This window comes from Oncorhynchus mykiss, chromosome 22 (genome assembly GCF_013265735.2).
Source record: "Oncorhynchus mykiss isolate Arlee chromosome 22, USDA_OmykA_1.1, whole genome shotgun sequence".
Lineage (NCBI taxonomy): Eukaryota > Metazoa > Chordata > Actinopteri > Salmoniformes > Salmonidae > Oncorhynchus > Oncorhynchus mykiss.
Window position 1 is genome coordinate 24,119,733 of NC_048586.1, and position 18,454 is coordinate 24,138,186.

The window sequence follows — 18,454 nt, forward strand, 5'->3', positions numbered from 1 at the left end:
GAAAAGTTGATTTCGAGTGATTAAAGAAAACGCTAGATTAAATGCATATAATGTATTATCTTTTGATTTTCAACTTAATGTTTATACTTAAAAAAAACTGTTCATTTATCCTGTAATTAGTCATGTACTGTTTATTTTACCCATTGATCTTGTTCTGGGGCTAAAACTAGTCTGAATGTAAATTCAAGTGATATGTTATGTCAGATCAATTTTTTTTTCTGAGTAATGAAATAATGCCTCAACCTCTAATGTAATGTGAAGAATGTCTTGGAGTCAGGTTCTTTGTTTTGTCATCCTCATTCATCTGTATCCTGATGATAATTAAATATGCGATCACCTTAAAAGCACATTGGGATGTGATTCTTCAAATGCTCCTTCCTACACTAATGTATGGGGAACAATACAGTATGCTATGAAAATGGAATACAGGACTTTTGTCTTGAACTACTATCCTGTATCATTTACGCCTCATAAAGCTTGAATATGTGAGTTGGCTGGATGTCCTTTGGGTGGTAGACCATTCTTGATATACACGGGAAACTGTCGAGCGTGTTCTAACGTACTTACATTTTTTGTCTTGCCCATTCACCCTCAGAATGACACACAATCCATGTCTCTGTTGTTTTCAAAGGTTAAGAAGGATTTTTAAGACTTCTCTTCATCTACACTGATTGAAGTTGATTTAACAAGTAACGTCAATAAGGGATCAGAGTTTACATGGTCAGTCTTATGGAAAGAGTAGGTGTTCTTAATGTTTGTGCAGTGTGTATTTCCTCCCATAGTTTATCCAATAAGTAAACTGAAATTCCAGTTCCAATTTTTCACATTGGGAATTGCAATTCACTTTTTGTATTGAGTGAACTGAACCTTACCCTGTGTTTACTGGGGCCTCTGTTGAATTGCACATGTCATAACCCATTTGTTAAATTGTTGTTTTGAGTTGTACTCAATGAACCAATAATTACTGCAATATGTCTGTGTTTTGCATTATGAGTGTTATTCAATGCCATAAGACCACCCAGGAGCCTGGAAACGGCATCTGCACGTGCAGTGGAAGGGAACGCCACAGACAATGGAATTACTCTCTGTCCATGTGAGGTCCTATACCTGTGGTTGGGGAACAAGCTCACTCCACAGTCCACACAGATGAGATGGACACAAACAATGGGACCTTGGTTGGGCACTGGCATAATTCTCTTGAATTGTCCAGAACTTAGAATCACACACCACAGGTGAGAATTGCATGTATTTATTTTCATTTGAATGGATCTCTTTTGCAAGGGAGCCCTGCATCTTACAATTACACAACAAATTACACAGGAAATACACCAGAAAATAAGAAGGGATTACCGAAGTAAAAACCCACTTGAAAAACAATCATATTCCTCAGCAGAGGTCCTCAATCAACACTCTGAAATGCCTGAAAGGCACCGATACATCCATTTGTAGGGAACTCTGAAGATGCTCCATACATGGTGTCAGAAGAAACTACACGGAACAAAAATATAAACTCAACATGTAAAGTGTTGATCCCATGTTTCGTGAGCTGAAACAAAAGATCCCTGAAATGTTCCATGCGCACAAAAAGCTTATTTCGCTCAAATTTTAAACACACATTATTTTACATCCCTGTTAGTGAGAATTTCTCCTTTGTCAAAATAATCCATCCACCTGAAAGGTGTGGCATATCAAGAAGCATATTAAACAGCATGATCATTAAACCAGGCACACCTTGTGCTGTGGACAATAAAAGGCCACTCTAAAATGTGCAATTTTGGCACAACACAATGCCACAGATGTCTCAACTTTTGAGGGAGCGTGCAATTGGAATGCTGACTGCAGGAATATCCACCAGAGCTGTTGCCAGATAATGTAATGTTCATTTCTCTACCATAAGCCACCTCCAACATCGTTTTAGAGAATTTGGCAGTACATTCAACTGGCCTCACAACCGCAGACCACGTGTAACCACGCCAGCCCAGGACCTCCACATCCGGCCTCTTCACCTGCGGATTGTCTGAGTCCAGCCACCCAGACAGTTGATGAAACTGGCTTTGCACAACTGAAGAATATCTGCGCAAACTGTCAGAAACTGATGCTCATCTGTGTGCTTGTCGTCCTCACCAGGGTGTTGACCTGTCTGCAGTTCGGCTTCGTGCCCAACTTCAGTGTGCAAATGCTCACCTTCGATGGCCACTGGCACGCTGGAGAAGTGTGCTCTTCACGGATGAATCACAGTTTCAACTGTACCGGGCAGATGGCAGACAGCGTGTATGGTGTTGTGTGGGCAAGCGGCTTACTGTTCAACATTGTGAACAATGCCCCATGGTGGTGGTGGGGTTATGGTATGGGAAAGCATAAGCAACGGACAACGAACACAATTACATTTTATTGATGGCACTTTGAATGCACAGAGATACTGTGACGAGATCCTGAGGCCCATTGTCGTGCCATTCATCCGCCGCCATCACCTCATTCAACATGATAATGCACTGCCCCATGTCGCAAGGATCTATACACAATTCCTGGAAGCTAAAATGTCCCAGTTCTTCCATTGCCTGCATGTTCACCATGTCACCTATTGAGCATGTTTGAGATGAATCGACATGTACGACGGCGTGTTCCAGTTCCTGCCAATATCCAACACCTTCGCACAGTCATTGAAGAGGAGTGGGACAACATTCCACAGGCCACAATCAACAGCCTGATCAACTCTATGTGAAGGAGTTGTCACACTGCATGAGGCAAATGGTGGTCACACCAGATACTGACTAGTTTTCTGATCTACACCCCTACCTTTTTTTTTAAGGTCTCTGTGATTTACATATCTGTATTCCCAGTCATGAGAAATCCATAGATTAGGACCTAATGAATATCTTTCAATTGACAGTTTTCCTTATATAATTCAGTAAAATCTATGAAATTGTTGCATGTTGCATTTATATTTTTGTTCAGTCTACAGTGCCTTGCGAAAGTATTCGGCCCCCTTGAACTTTGCGACCTGTTGCCACATTTCAGGATTCAAACATAAAGATGTAAAACTGTATTTTTTTGTGAAGAATCAACAACAAGTGGGACACAATCATGAAGTGGAACGACATTTATTGGATATTTAAAACTTTTTTAACAAATCAAAAACTGAAAAATTGGGCGTGCAAAATTATTCAGCCCCTTTACTTTCAGTGCAGCAAACTCTCTCCAGAAGTTCAGTGAGGATCTCTGAATGATCCAATGTTGACCTAAATGACTAATGAGGATAAATACAATCCACCTGTGTATAATCAAGTCTCCGTATAAATGCACCTGCACTGTGATAGTCTCAGAGGTCCGTTAAAAGCGCAGAGAGCATCATGAAGAACAAGGAACACACCAGGCAGGTCTGAGATACTGTTGTGAAGAAGTTTAAAGCCGGATTTGGATACAAAAAGATTTCCCAAGCTTTAAACATCCCAAGGAGCACTGTGCAAGCGATAATATTGAAATGGAAGGAGTATCAGACCACTGCAAATCTACCAAGACCTGGCCGTCCCTCTAAACTTTCAGCTCATACAAGGAGAAGACTGATCAGAGATGCAGCCAAGAGGCCCATGATCACTCTGGATGAACTGCAGAGATCTACAGCTGAGGTGGGAGACTCTGTCCATAGGACAACAATCAGTCGTATATTGCACAAATCTGGCCTTTATGGAAGAGTGGCAAGAAGAAAGCCATTTCTTAAAGATATCCATAAAAAGTGTCGTTTAAAGTTTGCCACAAGCCACCTGGGAGACACACCAAACATGTGGAAGAAGGTGCTCTGGTCAGATGAAACCAAAATTGAACTTTTTGGCAACAATGCAAAACGTTATGTTTGGCGTAAAAGCAACACAGCTCATCACCCTGAACACACCACTGTCAAACATGGTGGTGGCAGCATCATGGTTTGGGCCTGCTTTTCTTCAGCAGGGACAGGGAAGATGGTTCAAATTGATGGGAAGATGGATGGAGCCAAATACAGGACCATTCTGGAAGAAAACCTGATGGAGTCTGCAAAAGACCTGAGACTGGGACGGAGATTTGTCTTCCAACAAGACAATGATCCAAAACATAAAGCAAAATCTACAATGGAATGGTTCAAAAATAAACATATCCAGGTGTTAGAATGTAAAGTCCAGACCTGAATCCAATCGAGAATCTGTGGAAAGAACTGAAAACTGCTGTTCACAAATGCTCTCCATCCAACCTCACTGAGCTCGAGCTGTTTTGCAAGGAGGAATGGGAAAAATGTCAGTCTCTCGATGTGCAAAACTGATAGAGACATACCCCAAGCAACTTACAGCTGTAATCGCAGCAAAAGGTGGCGCTACAAAGTATTAACTTAAGGGGGCTGAATAATTTTGCATGCCCAATTTTTCAGTTTTTGATTTGTTAAAAAAGTTTGAAATATCCAATAAATGTCGTTCCACTTCATGATTGTGTCCCACTTGTTGTTGATTCTTCACAAGAAAATACAGTTTTATATCTTTATGTTTGAATCCTGAAATGTGGCAACAGGTCGCAAAGTTCAAGGGGGCCGAATACTTTCGCAAGGCACTGTAAAAGCAGTTTTTTTTAAGTGTGTAGCAACAGACGGAATATCCAGAGTTAGTCATCATTGTGATTGGGTATGGTAACTCTTACATCTATGGATAAGTAAAGATGTCAGGTAACGTGAGAGTTTATAAATTAATAAAATGTAGTGTTTCAACCTACTTTCTGATAGAGCGAGCAGTGATGAGTACAACATCTGTCACACTTAGTGCACTTTGTTTTATCATGTTAAATTGCATCTAAAGGCTTTAATGAAGTGGCGACTGCATTAATGTAGATTACAGTGCATTCGGAAAGTATTCAGACCCCTTGACTTTTTCTACATATGTTACAGCCTTATTCTAAAATGGATTAAATAAATCAAATAAAATAAATAAAAATCCTCATTAATCTACCCACCATGACAAAGCAAAAATATATATATATATATTTTTTTATAATTTCTTTAAAATAAAAAACAAAAATACCTTATTCACATAAGTATTCAGACCCTTTGCTATGAGACTCAAAATTGAGCTCAGGTGCATCCTGTTTCCATTGATCATCCTTGAGATGTTTCTACAACGTAATTGGAGTCCACCTGTGGTAAATTCAAAAAAATACACCTGTCTATATAAGGTCCCACAGTTGACAGTGCATGTCAGAGCAAAAACCATGACATGAGGTTGAAGGAATTGTCCATAGAGGTGTGAGATAGGATTGTGTCGAGGCACAGATCTGGGGAAGGGTACCAAAACATTTTTGCAGCATTGAAGGACCCCAAGAACACAGTGGCCTCCATAATTCTTAAATCGAATAAGTTTGGAACCACCAAAACTCTTTCTAAAGCTGGCTGCCTGGCTAAACTCAGCCATAGAGCAGAAGGGCCTTGGTCAGCGAGGTGACCAAGAACCTGATTGTCACTCTGACAGAGCTCAATAGTTTCTCTGTAGAGATGGAAGAACCTTTCAGAAGCACAATCATCTCTGCAGCACTCCAGCAATCAGGCCTTTATGGTAGAGTGGCCAGGCGGAAGCCACTACTCAGTAAAAGGCATATGAAAGCCTGCTTGGAGTTTGCCAAAAGGCACCTAAAGGACTCTGACCATGAGAAACAAGATTCTCTGGTCTGATGAAACAAAGATTGGAGGAAACCTGGCACCATCCCTACGGTGAAGCATGGTGGTGGTTTTCAGCGGCTGGGACTGGGAGACTAGTCAGGATTGAGAGAAAAATGAATGGAGCAAAGTACATTGAGATCCTTAATGAAAACCTGATTCATAGCGCTCAGGACCTCAGACTGGGGCGAGAAGGTTCACCTTCCAGCAGGACAACGACCCTAAGCACACAACCAAGTGTTAGATGAATTTAGTTATGTGTAATGTGTTCATTAACCAATTCAATTAAAACACTAGCGTTTATTCTCAAGAGCTCTGCTCAAAATACCATGTACATTAGTTTATATATCACACATAGCGTCATAGCGTCCTAAATGTCCCTCCTCTCCGACAAGGACATAGCTGCTTTCAAAAGTCCATTCCAACACACACATATTGCTTATCATATGCTACCACAAGTTGCATAATCTACTGCAAGCCTAACGGTTTGGGGAGACTTTCTTCCTGGTATCGGTTTCACAGTGGTCACAAGTTGTCTGTTAACACTTCCTCTTTGCCTATGTAGAACCATTCTTTATCAGACAGGATAGAATTATATTAGTTATAATTCTACGTTAAATGTATACATTATTTAGTCATTACTGATAAAAATATTTCAACACCAAGACAACGCAGGAGTGGCTTCGGGACAAGTATCTGAATGTCCTTGAGTGGCGCAGCCAGAGCCTGGACTTGAACCCGATTGAACCTTTCTGGAGAGACCTGAAAATAGCGGTGCAGTGACGCTCCCCATCCAACCGACAGAGCTTAATTAAGAGGATCTGCAGAGAAGAATGGGAGAAACTCCTCAAATACAGGTGATCCAAGCTTGTAGCGCCATACTCAAGAAAACACAAGGCTGTAATCGCTGCCAAAGGTGCTTCAACAAAGTACTGAGTAAAGGGTCTGAGTACTGTAAATGTGATATTTCAGTTGTTTTGTAAAAATGTCTAAATACCTGTTTTTGCTTTGTCGTGATGGGGTATTGTGTGTAGAATGATCAGGGGAAAAAACGATTTAATCAATTCTAGAACAAGCTGTAACGTGACAAAATTTGGACAAAGTCAAGGGAGTCTGAATACTTTCTGAATGCACTGTATGTCACCATAGACTGGGGTGGCGGGTAGCCAGGTGGTTAACCAAAAGGTTCCAAGATCAAATCCCCGAGCTGACAAGGTCAAAATCTGTCCTTCTGCCGCTAAACAAGGCAGTTAACCCACATTTCCTAGGCCGTCACTGAAAATAAGAATTTGATCTTAACTGACTTGCCTAGTTAAATATAGGTAATATACAAAAAATGTAAGTCTAGGACAGGAAGGAACGTTGACATTCTGCTATTTAGTGAGAGGCATGTCCTACACTACCCGTCTGAATTATTAGGAACACCTACACATTCAAGGATTTTTCTTTATTTTACTATTTTCTACATTGTAGAGTAATAGTGAAGACATCGCAATTATGAAATAGCACATATGGAATCATGTATACCAAAAAAGTGTGAAACAAATCCAAATATATTTTATATTTGAGATTCTTCAATTAGCCACCCTTTGCCTTGATGACAGCTTTGCACACGCTTTGCATTCTCTCAACCAGCTTCATGAGCTAGTCACCTGCAATGCATTTCAATTAACAGGTGTGTCTTGTTAATTTGTGGAATTTCTTTCCTTCTTAATGTGTTTGAGCCAATCAGTTGTATTTGGTAGAAGACCAAGTCCATGTTATGGCAAGAAAAGCTCAAATAAGCAAAGAGAAACAACAGTCCATTACTTTAAGTCATGGTCAGTCAATACAGAACATTTCAAAAGCTTTGAACGTTTCTTCAAGTGCAGTCGCAAACACCATCAAGTCCTATGATGAAACTGGCTCTCATGAGGACCGCCACAGGAATGGAAGACCCAGAGTTGCCTCTGTTGCAGAGGAGAAGTTCATTAGAGTTACCAGCCTCAGAAATTGCAGCCCAAATAAATGCTTCACAGAGTTCAAGTAACAGACACATCAACATCAACTGTTCAGAGGAGACTGTGTGCATCAGGCCGTCATGGTCGAATTGTTGCAAAGAAACCACTACTGAAGGACACCAATAAGAAGAGACTTGCTTGGGCCAAGAAACACGAGCAATGGACATTAGACCGGTGGAAATTTGTCCTTTGGTCTGAAGTCCAAATTGTAGATTTTTGGTTCCAACCGCCATGTCTTTGTGAGACGCGGTGTGGGTGAACGGATGATCTCCGCATGTGTATTTCCCACTGTAAAGCATGGTGGAGGAGGTGTTATGGTGTGGGGGTGTTTTGCTGGTGACACTGTGATTTATTTAGAATTCAATGCACACTTAACCAGCATGGCTACCACAGCATTCTGCAGTGATACACCATCCCATCTGGTTTGGGCTTAGTGGATCTATCATTTGTTTTTCAACAGGACAGTAACCCAAAACATCTCCAGGCTGTGTAAGAGCTATTTTACGAAGAAGGAGAGTGATGGAGTGATGCATCAGATGACCTGGCCTCCACAATCCCCCGACGTCAACCAAATTGAGTTGGTTTGTGGTAAGTCGGACCGCAGAGTGAAGTAAAAGCAGCCAACAAGTGCTCAGCATATGTGGGAACTCCTTCAAGACTATTGGAAAAGCATTCCAGGTGAAGCTGGTTGAGAGAATGCCAAGAGTGTGCAAAGCTGTCATCACGGCAATGGGTGGCTATATATTTGGATTTGTTTAACACTTTTTTGGTTAATACATGATTCCATGTGTTATTTCATAGCTTTGATGTCTTCACTATTATTCTACAATCTATAAAATAGTAAAAATAAATAAAAACCCTTGAATGAGTAGGTGTTCTAAAACGTTTGACCGGTAGTGTATTTTTATAGAAGAAACCAATTTTTATTAAAATAAATGTTATTTAACAAGTAATATTTGTTTCAGAATTATAGGGGTTAAAATTGACACCTGTTTTCAATACCTTACCTTGTGAGGATAGACCGACACAGCCTTTTTCTAGAAGAAAATATGAGATTGGAGAACACATTGGGAGGGCTCTTTGACCATTCCTCCATACAGAATATTTCCAGATCTTTGATATACATAGTCTCCCTTTTTGGACTGCCCTCTTCATTTCAAACCCCAGGTTTTGAATGGGGTTCGAAGTCCAGAGACAGATGGGCATTGCAAACTGTTGATTTTGTGGTCAATTATTATTTCATTGTAGATGTTAATGTGTGCTTGGGGTTATTGCCTTATTGGAAGATCCACTTGCGGCCAAGGCTCAGCCTCCTGCCAGAGGCAACCATGAATTTTGCAAAAATGTCCTAGTATTCCTCTCCGCTCCCTTTGTATCTGGAAAATGCCCACTATTTCACCTGTGCGAACACCCGTTTGTCACCTGTCTCCAAGACCGAGGTTCATAGCTGGAGTTTTTTTTTACATAACCGTACAAATGCTACCTTACTGTAACCACGCCCCCCGTCAAACACGGTCTCAAATAAAAAATAAGGTGAGACTAAGTCAATAGATACGTATTAAATCGTTTATCAATACAAATGTAATACAATAAAGTACAATTATATTAAAACCTAAATTATCGTACGTCTCGGTTTTCTTTAGAAGACTACGGAAACGAAGACGTCCCCTATTAGCTGAAGTGGTATCGCCTAATATTCCACTTACCAGCGGCTAGGGTAGGACTCGGAGGATATCGTTTCACCGAGGCGCCAGCGGAAAAAAAGAGAGCTGAATGTTGTTGTAAACCCGACATTAACTAGCTATATTATAAACACTTTTGTTGTAAATAAAGCAGTATATTTGTGTTACCGTTATATATTTAGTTTACGATGTCTACTCCGGCAAGAAGACGATTGATGAGAGATTTTAAACGGTGAGATGAACATTTTTCACGGATGGTGTTATTGATGTCTGAAGAAGCTAACTAGCAAAGCTAGTCAGCGAAGGTTACCAAGCAAGCTAGCAAACGTTAACCAGCAAGTCACACAGCCGTCTGTTTCCTGACATTTTGGGGTTTACCTAGTTTACAATTCTCAAATGTGTAATGTTGCGTTTGAAAATAGCTCATGCCGAGAAAGTCGTCGAACTCTAAAACAGTCGGCTACGTTAATTATTTAGCTTGCCAGCCAATACTTGGCTACAGATTAGCTAGCGAAGAAAACAACTTGCTCTCCCAATGCGAGTCACCATAGCTCACTCGCAAGCGAAACTGGGTTAGATTAACAATACGTCATAAGATTACTCGGGTTGGTTTTGCGATGTCCCGTGCTTGAATGCATAACGTTAACCGTTACGGTTTGTGACTGACGTTTAGTTTCTGCTATTGGATATTGGCGAACACACAATTGAATGTGCATCCCGCCACAATGCGGGGTGGAAACAGGGTTCCCCCCAAAAAGTGAACAAACTACCAAAATAAAATAAACACATTTTCTGTAAAAAATAAATAAAACAGATCTGTTCCCTACACAGGCTCAAGGGGAACCTGGTGAGGGCGGGTCTTCCGGTGCCAGTACCCCATGCAAGTTTTCAGATGTCAGTCTTAAGTCCAAACACAAAATGGCCAAATCTTTTACATCCTTACACTCAGGTGAAAGCTCTTACTGCGTATCTTACGTAACCAAGCTTCACATGCGTAGGTAATTGCTCTTTATCAAAAAACAACAGGCCCGACAGACGTTTTTCTTGTTCACCCAGGAGATCAGACGCTGTGCATCAACCACACCAGGAATTCAATTCAGGTATTCCACCTGAACATCTGTCGTCACCCCTGAGATGACTCGGTTGACAGGAGCTCTACTGCGAAGTTCAGAACACAAAAATTCTGTTGTCCGGTTTCTTTTTAGGCCCACAGCAATCTTCCTCTACTCTTCAGAAATACAATTAATCAAAATAAAACCACTACTGGTCACTCTCAGACTTTTCCAAGCGCGCCCTTCACCATTTGACACCTCAAATGGGTTTCTCACATATGCATCCTTGCTCAACAAATGCATCCCAACAAGAAGCGATTCATTATCATTCATACACGTATCCTCCAATCCAATTTTAGACAATTTCCTTTTCGTTCCAGTTTTCAATACTACTGTTGTCCATTCGGAACATTTGTTTTCAACCAAATTTGCTCAAAGTGCTGCTTGATTCAAACTCCGCATCCACTTCCGCCATCTTCCCACTTACGTCCCTTCTTTGAGGTTTATTGGCAGACCACACTCATAAGGTGTGTAACCACCACCTACTGTACAGGGTAGTACTTTGAGCTAGCTAAGTAGCATTAACACTTTTATGGGCTTCTGCATTGGTTGATAATATTGCAAGTAAGAGTGAGTTCAGTAATGTGTCGATTTGTAAAATAACTATCAGTTTGAAAGTAGGGTTAATAAGTATATATTAGCTAGGTAGCAAGCAATTTTGACACGGAACTAAAGTTGTTTTTCTCGGGCCCCATAGGTTACAAGAAGACCCTCCGGCTGGCGTCAGTGGTGCCCCTTCCGAAAACAACATAATGGTGTGGAATGCAGTCATATTTGGGTAAGATGGCGAAGCGCAAGCGGTCAGAGGTGCACATTCAGACTGTCACAGATTTTCTGTGGAATATTATTTATAACCCCATGCTCTGGCAGCAAATATTGCAGAGTTAGGGTTCAGAAACAGCCTTCTGTCTTGGTAGTTTCAAATCATATTTTATTGGTCGTAGACTTTACCGTGAAGTACTTATGAGCCCATTCCCAACAATGCGGAGTTAAAAGGTAAATAGTAATACAAATTGAGACACTACAGAGGGTAGTGCGAACGGCCCAGTACATCACTGGGGCTAAACTTCCTGTCATCCAGGTCCTCTATACTAGAGGTCGACCGATTATGATTTTTCAATGCCGATTATTGGTGGACCAAAAAAGCAGATACCGACTAATCGGACGATTTTTATATATATTTGTAATACTGACAATTACAACAATACTGAATGAACAATGAACCCTTTTATTTTAACTTAATATAATACATAAATAAATTATATTTAGTCTCAAATAAATAATGCAAAGAGAAGAAAGTAAAGTAAAAGTGCAATATGTGCCATGTAGAAAAAAAAGCTAACGTTTAAGTTCCTTGCTCAGAACATGAGAACATATGAAAGGTGGTTCAATATTCACAGTTAAGAAGTTTTAGGTTGTAATTATTATAGGAATTATGACGCGTTGACTATTTCTCTCTATACCATTTGTAGTTCATATACCTTTGACTATTGGATGTTCTTATTGGCACTTTAGTATTGACAGCCTAATCTCTGCAGTTGATCGGCTTGAATTCATAAACAGCGCTGTGCTTCAAGCATTGCTAAGAGCTGCTGGCAAACGCAGGAAAGTGCTGTTTGAATTAATGCTTACGAGCCTACTGCTGCCTACCACCGCTCAGATTGCTCTATCAAATATCAAATCATAGACCTAATTATAATAAACACACAGAAATACGAGCCTTTGGTCATTTAATATTGTCAAATCCGTAAACTATCATTTTGAAAACAAAGCGTTTATTCTTTCAGTGTAATAAGAAACCAATCCGTATTTTGTCGAACGGGTGGCAACCCTAAGTCTAAATATGCTGTTACATTGCACAACTTTCAATGTTATGTCATAATCATGTAAAATTCGGGCAAATTAGTTACGGCCTTTGTTAGGAAGAAGCACAGTTCGCAACGAGCCAGGTGGCCAAACTGTTGCATATACCCTGACTCTGCTTGCATTGAATGCAAGAGAAGTGACACAATTTCCCTAGTTAATATTGCCTAATAACATGCATTTATTTTAACTAAATATACAGGTTTAAAAAAATATACTTGTGTATTGATTTTAAGAAATGCATTGCTGTTTATGGTTTGGTACATTTGTGCAACGAATGTGCTTTTTTTGGGAATGAGCTTTTGTTAAATCATCACCCGTTTGGCAAAGTTGAAGTAGGCTGTGATTCGATGATAAATGAACATGCACCGCATTGATTATATGCAACGCAGGACAAGCTAGTTAACTACACATGGTTCAAATCAAATTTTATTTGTCACATACACATGGTTAGCAGATGTTATGCGAGTGTAGCGAAATGCTTGTGCTTCTAGTTCCGACAATGCAGTAATAACAAACAAGTAATCTAGCTAACAATTCCAAAACTACTACCTTATAGACACAAGTGTAAGGGGATAAAGAATATGTACATAAAGATATATGAATGAGTGATGGTACAGAGCGGCATAGGCAAGATACAGTAGATGGTATTGAGTGCAGTATATACATATGAGATGAGTATGTAAACAAAGTGGCATAGTTAAAGTGGCTAGTGATACATGTATTACATAAAGATGCAGTAGATGATATAGAGTACAGTATATACATATACATATGAGATGAATAATGTAGGGTATGTAAACATTATATTAGGTAGCATTGTTTAAAGTGGCTAGTGATATATTTTACATAATTTCCCATCAATTCCCATTATTAAAGTGGCTGGAGTTGAGTGGTGGCTGTTTTAACAGTCTGATGGCCTTGAGATAGAAGCTGTTTTTCAGTCTCTCGGTCCCAGCTTTGATGCACCTGTACTGACATCTCCTTCTGGATGATAGCGGGGTGAACAGGCAGTGGCTCGGGTGGTTGTTGTCCTTGATGATCTTTATGGCCTTCCTGTGACATCGGGTGGTGTAGATGTCCTGGAGGGCAGGTAGTTAGCCCCCGGTGATGCGTTGTGCAGACCTCACTACCCTCTGGAGAGCCTTACGGTTGTGGGCGGAGCAGTTGCCATACCAGGCGGTGATACAGCCCGACAGGATGCTCTCGATTGTGCATCTGTAGAAGTCTGAGTGCTTTTGGTGACAAGCCGAATTTCTTCAGCCTCCTGAGGTTGAAGAGGCGCTGCTGCGCCTTCTTCACGATGCTGTCTGTGTGGGTGGACCAATTCAGTTTGTCTGTGATGTGTACGCCGAGGAACTTAACTTACTACCCTCTCCACTACTGTTCCATCGATGTGGATAGGGGGGTGTTCCCTCTGCTGTTTCCTGAAGTCCACAATCATCTCCTTAGTTTTGTTGACGTTGAGTGTGAGGTTATTTTCCTGACACCACACTCCGAGGGCCCTCACCTCCTCCCTGTAGGCCTTCTCGTCGTTGTTGGTAATCAAGCCTACCACTGTTGTGTCGTCCGCAAACTTGATGATTGAGTTGGAGGCGTGCGTGGCCACGCAGTCGTGGGTGAACAGGGAGTACAGGAGAGGGCTCAGAACGCACCCTTGTGGGTCCCCAGTGTTGAGGATCAGCGGGGTGGAAATGTTGTTGCCTACCCTCACCACCTGGGGGCGGCCCGTCAGGGAGTCCAGTACCCAGTTGCACAGGGCGGGGTCGAGACCCAGGGTCTCAAGCTTGATGACGAGCTTGGGGGGCACTATGGTGGTAAATGCCGAGCTGTAGTCGATGAACAGCATTCTCACATAGGTATTCCTCTTGTCCAGATGGGTTAGGGCAGTGTGCAGTGTGGTTGAGATTGCATCGTCTGTGGACCTATTTGGGCGGTAAGCAAATTGGAGTGGGTCTAGGGTGTCAGGTAGGGTGGAGGTGATATGGTCCTTGACTAGTCTCTCAAAGCACTTCATGATGACGGAAGTGAGTGCTACGGGGCGGTAGACGTTTAGCTCAGTTACCTTAGCTTTCTTGGGAACAGGAACAATGGTGGCCCTCCTGAAGCATGTGGGAACAACAGACTGGGATAGGGATTGATTGAATATGTCCGTAAACACACCAGCCAGCTGGTCTGCGCATGCTCTGAGGGCGCGGCTGGGGATGCCGTCTGGGCCTGCAGCCTTGCGAGGGTTGACACGTTTAAATGTTTTCCTCACGTCGGCTGCAGTGAAGGAGAGTCTGCATGTTTTAGTTGCGGGCCATGTCAGTGGCACTGTATTGTCCTCAAAGCGGGCAAAAAGGTTATTTAGTCTGCCTGGGAGCAAGACATTCTGGTCTGTGATGGGGCTGGTTTTCTTTTTGTAATCCGTGATTGACTGTAGACCCTGCCACATACTTCTTGTGTCTGAGCCGTTGAATTGAGATTCTACTTTGTCTCTATACTGACGCTTAGCTTGTTTGATTGCCTTGCGGAGGGAATAGTTACACTGTTTGTATTCGGTCATGTTTCCGGTCACCTTGCCCTGGTTAAAAGCAGTGGTTCGGGCTTTCAGTTTCACACGAATGCTGCCATCAATCCACGGTTTCTGGTTTGGGAATGTTTTAATCGTTGCTATGGGAACGACATCTTCAACGCACGTTCTAATGAACTCGCTCACCGAATCAGCGTATTCGTCAATGTTGTTGTCTGACGCAATACGAAACATATCCCAGTCCACGTGATGGAAGCAGTCTTGGAGTGTGGAATCAGATTGGTCGGACCAGCGTTGAACAGACCTCAGCGCGGGAGCTTCTTGTTTTAGTTTCTGTCTGTAGGCGGGGATCAACAAAATGGAGTCGTGGTCAGCTTTTCCGAAAGGAGGGCGGGGCAGGGCCTTATATGCATCGCGGAAGTTAGAATAGCATTGATCCAAGGTTTTTGCAGCCCTGGTTGCGCAATCGATATGCTGATAAAATTTAGTCTTGTTTTCAGATTAGCCTTGTTAAAATCCCCAGCTACAATGAATGCAGCCTCCGGATAAATGGATTCCAGTTTGCAAAGAGTCAAATAAAGTTCGTTCAGCGCCATCGATGTGTCTTCTTGGGGGGAATATATACGGCTGTGATTATAATCTAAGAGAATTCCCTTGGTAGATAATGCGGTCGACATTTGATTGTGAGGAATTCTAAATCAGGTGAACAGAAGGACTTGAGTACCTGTATGTTGTTATGATCACACCACGTCACGTTAACCATGAAGCATACGCCCCCGCGCCTCTTCTTACCAGAAAGATGTTTGTTTGTCTGCGCGATGCGTGGAGAAACCAGCTGGCTGCACCGACTCCGATAGCGTCTCTCCAGTGAGCCATGTTTCCGTGAAGCAAAGAACGTTACAGTCTCTGATATCCTTCTGGAATGCTACCCTTGCTCGGATTTCATCAACCTTGTTGTCAAGAGACTGGACATTGGCGAGAAGAATGCTATGGAGTGGTGCACGATGTGCTCGTCTCCGGAGTCTGACCAGAAGACCGCTCCGTTTCCCCCTTCTACGAAGTCGTTTTTTTGGGTCGCCGGCTGGGATCCATTCCGTTGTCCTGGGTGAAAGGCAGAACACAGGATCCACTTCGCGAAAGTCATATTCTTGGTCGTACTGATGGTGAGTTGACGCTGCTCTTATGTTCAGTAGTTCTTCTCGACTGTATGTAATGAAACCTAAGATGACCTGGGGTACCAATGTAAGAAATAACACGTAAAAAAACAAAAGACTGCATAGTTTCCTAGGAACGCGAAGCGAGGCGGCCTTCTCTGTCGACGCCGGAAGTAAGAGGGAGTACGGTTGACGATATTACTAGGTTAACTAGTGATTATGTGAAGATTGATTTTTTTATAAGATAAGTTTAATGCTAGCTAGAAACTTACCTTGGCTCATTGCAGCCCCAAGGTCCTTTTGACGCTGCACTCGCGTAACAGGTGGTCAGCCTGCCACGCAGTTTCTTCGTGGAGTGCAATGTAATCGGCCATAATCGGCGTCCAAAAATGCTGATTACCGATTGTTATGAAAACTTGAAATCAGCCCTAATTAATCGTCCATGCCGAATAATCGGTCCACCTCTAGTGTGGAGTGCAATAGAGATTGCATCATCTGTGGATCTGTTTGGGCGGTATGCAGATTTGAAGGGGTCCAGGGTGGCTAGGGTGATGGTGTTGATGTGAGCCAGTACCAGCTTTTCAAGGGATTTCATGGCTACAGATGTGAGTGCTATGGGGCGATAGTCATTTAGACGGTTACCTTGGCATTCTTGGGTACAGGGACTATGGTGGTCTTAATGTGTAGGCATTACTGACTGGATCAGGGAGAGGTTGAACATGTCATTGTAGACACTTGCCAGCTGGTCAGCGTAGTTATTGGTAATTCTGTGAGATCAAGGTCATTTCAATACCTTTCTGGGCCAATGATACCAAAAATGTGAAGTGATTCATCTGCTCATCACAATGTTCCTCCTTCATCTGTTAACTTATTTACTGGGAAATGACACATTTTTCACACATACAGAGAAAACATTTAAACATATTTATTTCCCTTTACAGCCCAGAAGGGACACCTTTTGAGGACGGTGAGTACAGCACTGTGCACCCCATTCTTTATGTTTGCATACTCTACGGAGCTACGGGTTGTGTGTGACGTAATTGTTGATTTTATCAATTTCACATAAAGTAGGCTAAAGCAGTCAATCATCAACTTCCTGTTTTATCTACCGGCAGTGTTATGAACTAGAGCCATGGTTCTAATTCTTCTTTCCTCCCCATCTTTTATGTTCCAGGCACATTTAAGCTTACTGTTGAGTTCACAGAAGAATACCCTAACAAACCCCCCACAGTACGATTTGTGTCAAAGATGTTTCATCCAAATGGTATGTTGTCACAACGACAGTAGCAAAACAGCCTGATTATGGTTAGTACTGCAAAGGTTAATGGTATTTTAACCCTTCTGTTTTATTTACAGTGTATGCAGATGGCAGTATATGTCTAGACATTCTGCAGAATCGATGGAGTCCAACCTATGATGTGTCATCCATTCTTACCTCTATTCAGGTAGGCAAATATATCTTGTTTTCCATAATACATTTTATATGCCATGTATCCTCCCTTCCCTGTCAACATTTAGTCCTACTGTGACAAAGCAGAGATTATAAAACACAACAGATGTTAGACTTCCCATACTGAACATCCTGAAGTGTCATGGTGCATGCCCACTTTTATGTCTTGATCTCTGTGCTGTAGAAAGTCTGTCTCGTCTACTCAGTTGGCTCATTATTCATCACCTTGCTCCCTTCCCTTCTTCCAGTCTCTGCTAGACGAACCAAACCCCAACAGCCCAGCCAACAGTCAGGCGGCCCAGCTTTACCAAGAAAACAAGAGGGAGTACGAGAAGCGTGTGTCGGCCATTGTAGAACAGAGCTGGAGGGACAGTTGACCACATCCTCTCCCTTCTGGCCCTCTCTATCCCCAGCGCTGAGCTGTGTGTGATGCGAGTTTGAGTAGTACATCTTAATTTAGATTTTTTTTGTTTCTTCCTCCATTTTAATTTGACATTTATGCACTTTACCTGTCCCTTGTTGAACATTTTTTTCCCTAACACGCTTGGAGTGGCGTTTTTGTTATTTTTTCTGTCTCTCTCCTGTTTTGGCTTATCAGGGGACTTATGTGCTGAATCTTGTTTTTGTCGCCACCGTCTTCAATTGAGGACAATTTTTGGACGTCAATTACATGCCGCCTCCCTTCCCACACTGAAATAAATTAGTTGGACTGATGTGTAATGTTTGGAAGAAATATCAATTAATCATGTTAACCTGCTTGTAGGTCCTTTCTTTGGTGTGCTCCCCTTACCCTTTAATACATAAGCTCAATTTACAAAGCAGCATCTGAGCTATCAAGCTCATTACCTTTCTTTGGAAAATTGTTGCGTGTGTTCATCCTTAAACAACCTGATTCAGAACTAGACCCACATGCTTAACCCATGTCTTTGATGTGTTGTGAGCTCTGTTACATGCATGACAGTGATAGTGTGTTCTTGTTCTCTGTTCAGTAAGTACTCGTGTGTATATAGAAC

At 42.0% G+C, this 18,454-nt stretch overlaps 1 protein-coding gene across 4 annotated transcripts; it reads left to right on the plus strand.

Annotated features, from left to right (window-relative positions):
* The first annotated feature begins 6,160 nt into the window (after nucleotides 1-6,160).
* LOC110502026 (ubiquitin-conjugating enzyme E2 A) lies at nucleotides 6,161-18,193 on the plus strand. 4 transcript variants are annotated; one of them, XM_021579932.2, is made up of 8 exons: nucleotides 9,338-9,579; nucleotides 10,179-10,296; nucleotides 10,404-10,447; nucleotides 11,157-11,237; nucleotides 16,933-16,958; nucleotides 17,166-17,255; nucleotides 17,348-17,436; nucleotides 17,690-18,193. In XM_021579932.2, the coding sequence occupies exons 1-8, from the start codon at nucleotides 9,536-9,538 to the stop codon at nucleotides 17,816-17,818; spliced, it is 621 nt and encodes a 206-aa protein (XP_021435607.2). In that variant the 5' UTR covers nucleotides 9,338-9,535; the 3' UTR covers nucleotides 17,819-18,193. The 4 variants fall into 4 exon arrangements, with proteins under 4 accessions (XP_021435611.1, XP_021435609.1, XP_021435608.1 ...); XM_021579936.2 differs by lacking the exons at nucleotides 9,338-9,579; nucleotides 10,179-10,296; nucleotides 10,404-10,447 and adding an exon at nucleotides 6,161-6,522; XM_021579934.2 differs by lacking the exons at nucleotides 9,338-9,579; nucleotides 10,179-10,296; nucleotides 10,404-10,447 and adding an exon at nucleotides 8,127-8,253.
* Nucleotides 18,194-18,454: the final 261 nt, after the last annotated feature.